Here is a 1,329-nt window from a genome sequence, read left to right as displayed (position 1 = left end):
GAGAGAGAGAGAGAGAGAGAGAGAGAGAGAGAGAGAGAGAGAGAGAGGGCGGAGAAAGAAAAATAGAACACAAAATGATCAGTTACTAAATAAGATTTTTCTCCATAATTTACATTTAAGTAACATCTATAGAGAAATAAACCATAAATCAATAGATTATATGAGTGCGATTGAAAGTTCACAGGATATAGGAGGTGCAAGCCTGATCTATAGTCTATAAACTTAATTCTCAAATGACCAAATATATAATTAGATATCTCACCAAATATCACGAATCATTGTAGTTTAATTAATAAATGTTTTAACTTGCATCTTTGAGTTCAAATCCTTCGAAATATTACCGTTACTTGGCTAATAACTTTACAGATATACATCTACATGAAGACAAAGTTTAGGACTCACCATAGAATTAAGCTAAAGAACTTGTTCTATGGTAGACGACTGGCTTACATTAATGCACCTCTTACAGTTATTCAAATCTTTGAGTCAGAAACTAAAAATAGGGCAACTTACAAGAACCGTTGGTTTTGGCATTGATCTGTGTGCTGTCACCACTAACGCCAATTATATTAAAAGAGTTGACAATAAATCGGTATCCTGTTCCACATTGCAATCCTTTGAATATGTATGTACGGCTTATGGAATCAGCTTTCAAAGACTGCCATTCTCCGTGTTCTTTTTTGAATTTGACATAGAATCCTGAAAGATTAATTTAGTAATGAGAATCATAAAAGTGACTATTGGATAGCGTTCGAACTAGCTTCTCAGAAAGAACTAGAACCTGTAAAAACAATAGAGGTTAAATTAATTTACCTTTAATTTTACTTCCTCCATTGTGTCTAGATTTCCAATTAACCTGGATGGTAGATGATGTTGATGAAGCCAACACTAATATTGGTTCTAGAGGTACAACTAGATGAAAGACAACATAGGGTTTAAAAGTCAAAGATTAAAACAGACTTGCAAAAATTTATGGTGAAAAGTGAACGTGAGCGTATTTCAGGAAATAGCAGTTGATATCATTCAATTGCTGCCGCATTTTATTTACACACATATACATACTAAGTCCAAGAATGAAGGTGATGATATTACGCGTATTCTTCCATTACATCGTCTCCACAATATATAGTTCAGACACGTCTTGAATATAAATGATAATGAAATATTATAACATCTTAAATGTGATCCTTCTTCATTTCTGTCACTTCATTATTTTGGAGCGAGCACACACACACACACACACACACACACACGCATACATATATGTATACGTTTATGAATTTGTATTGCAAGATCTCTGATGTGAAAACGTGTGTTGAAACAGATATC

General features: G+C 33.4%; 1 protein-coding gene across 2 annotated transcripts in view; it reads right to left on the bottom strand.

Annotated features, from left to right (window-relative positions):
• Positions 1-442: 442 nt before the first annotated feature.
• LOC106868349 (cell adhesion molecule Dscam2) overlaps positions 443-1,329 on the bottom strand; it is a 267,763-nt gene continuing 266,876 nt past the window's right edge. Inside the window, exons 29-30 of one of the 2 annotated variants that reach the window (XM_052968241.1) lie at positions 814-912; positions 443-699 (exon numbers count right to left, since the gene is read on the bottom strand). In XM_052968241.1, the coding sequence (XP_052824201.1) occupies positions 494-699; positions 814-912 (305 nt within the window). In that variant the 3' untranslated portion in view covers positions 443-493. The remainder of the gene's footprint in view (positions 700-813; positions 913-1,329) is intronic. The other variant, XM_052968242.1, reaches the window with a different exon arrangement.

Source organism: Octopus bimaculoides, chromosome 5 (genome assembly GCF_001194135.2).
Source record: "Octopus bimaculoides isolate UCB-OBI-ISO-001 chromosome 5, ASM119413v2, whole genome shotgun sequence".
Taxonomy (NCBI): Eukaryota; Metazoa; Mollusca; class Cephalopoda; order Octopoda; family Octopodidae; genus Octopus; species Octopus bimaculoides.
This window is presented reverse-complemented; position numbering and strand designations above follow the sequence as displayed.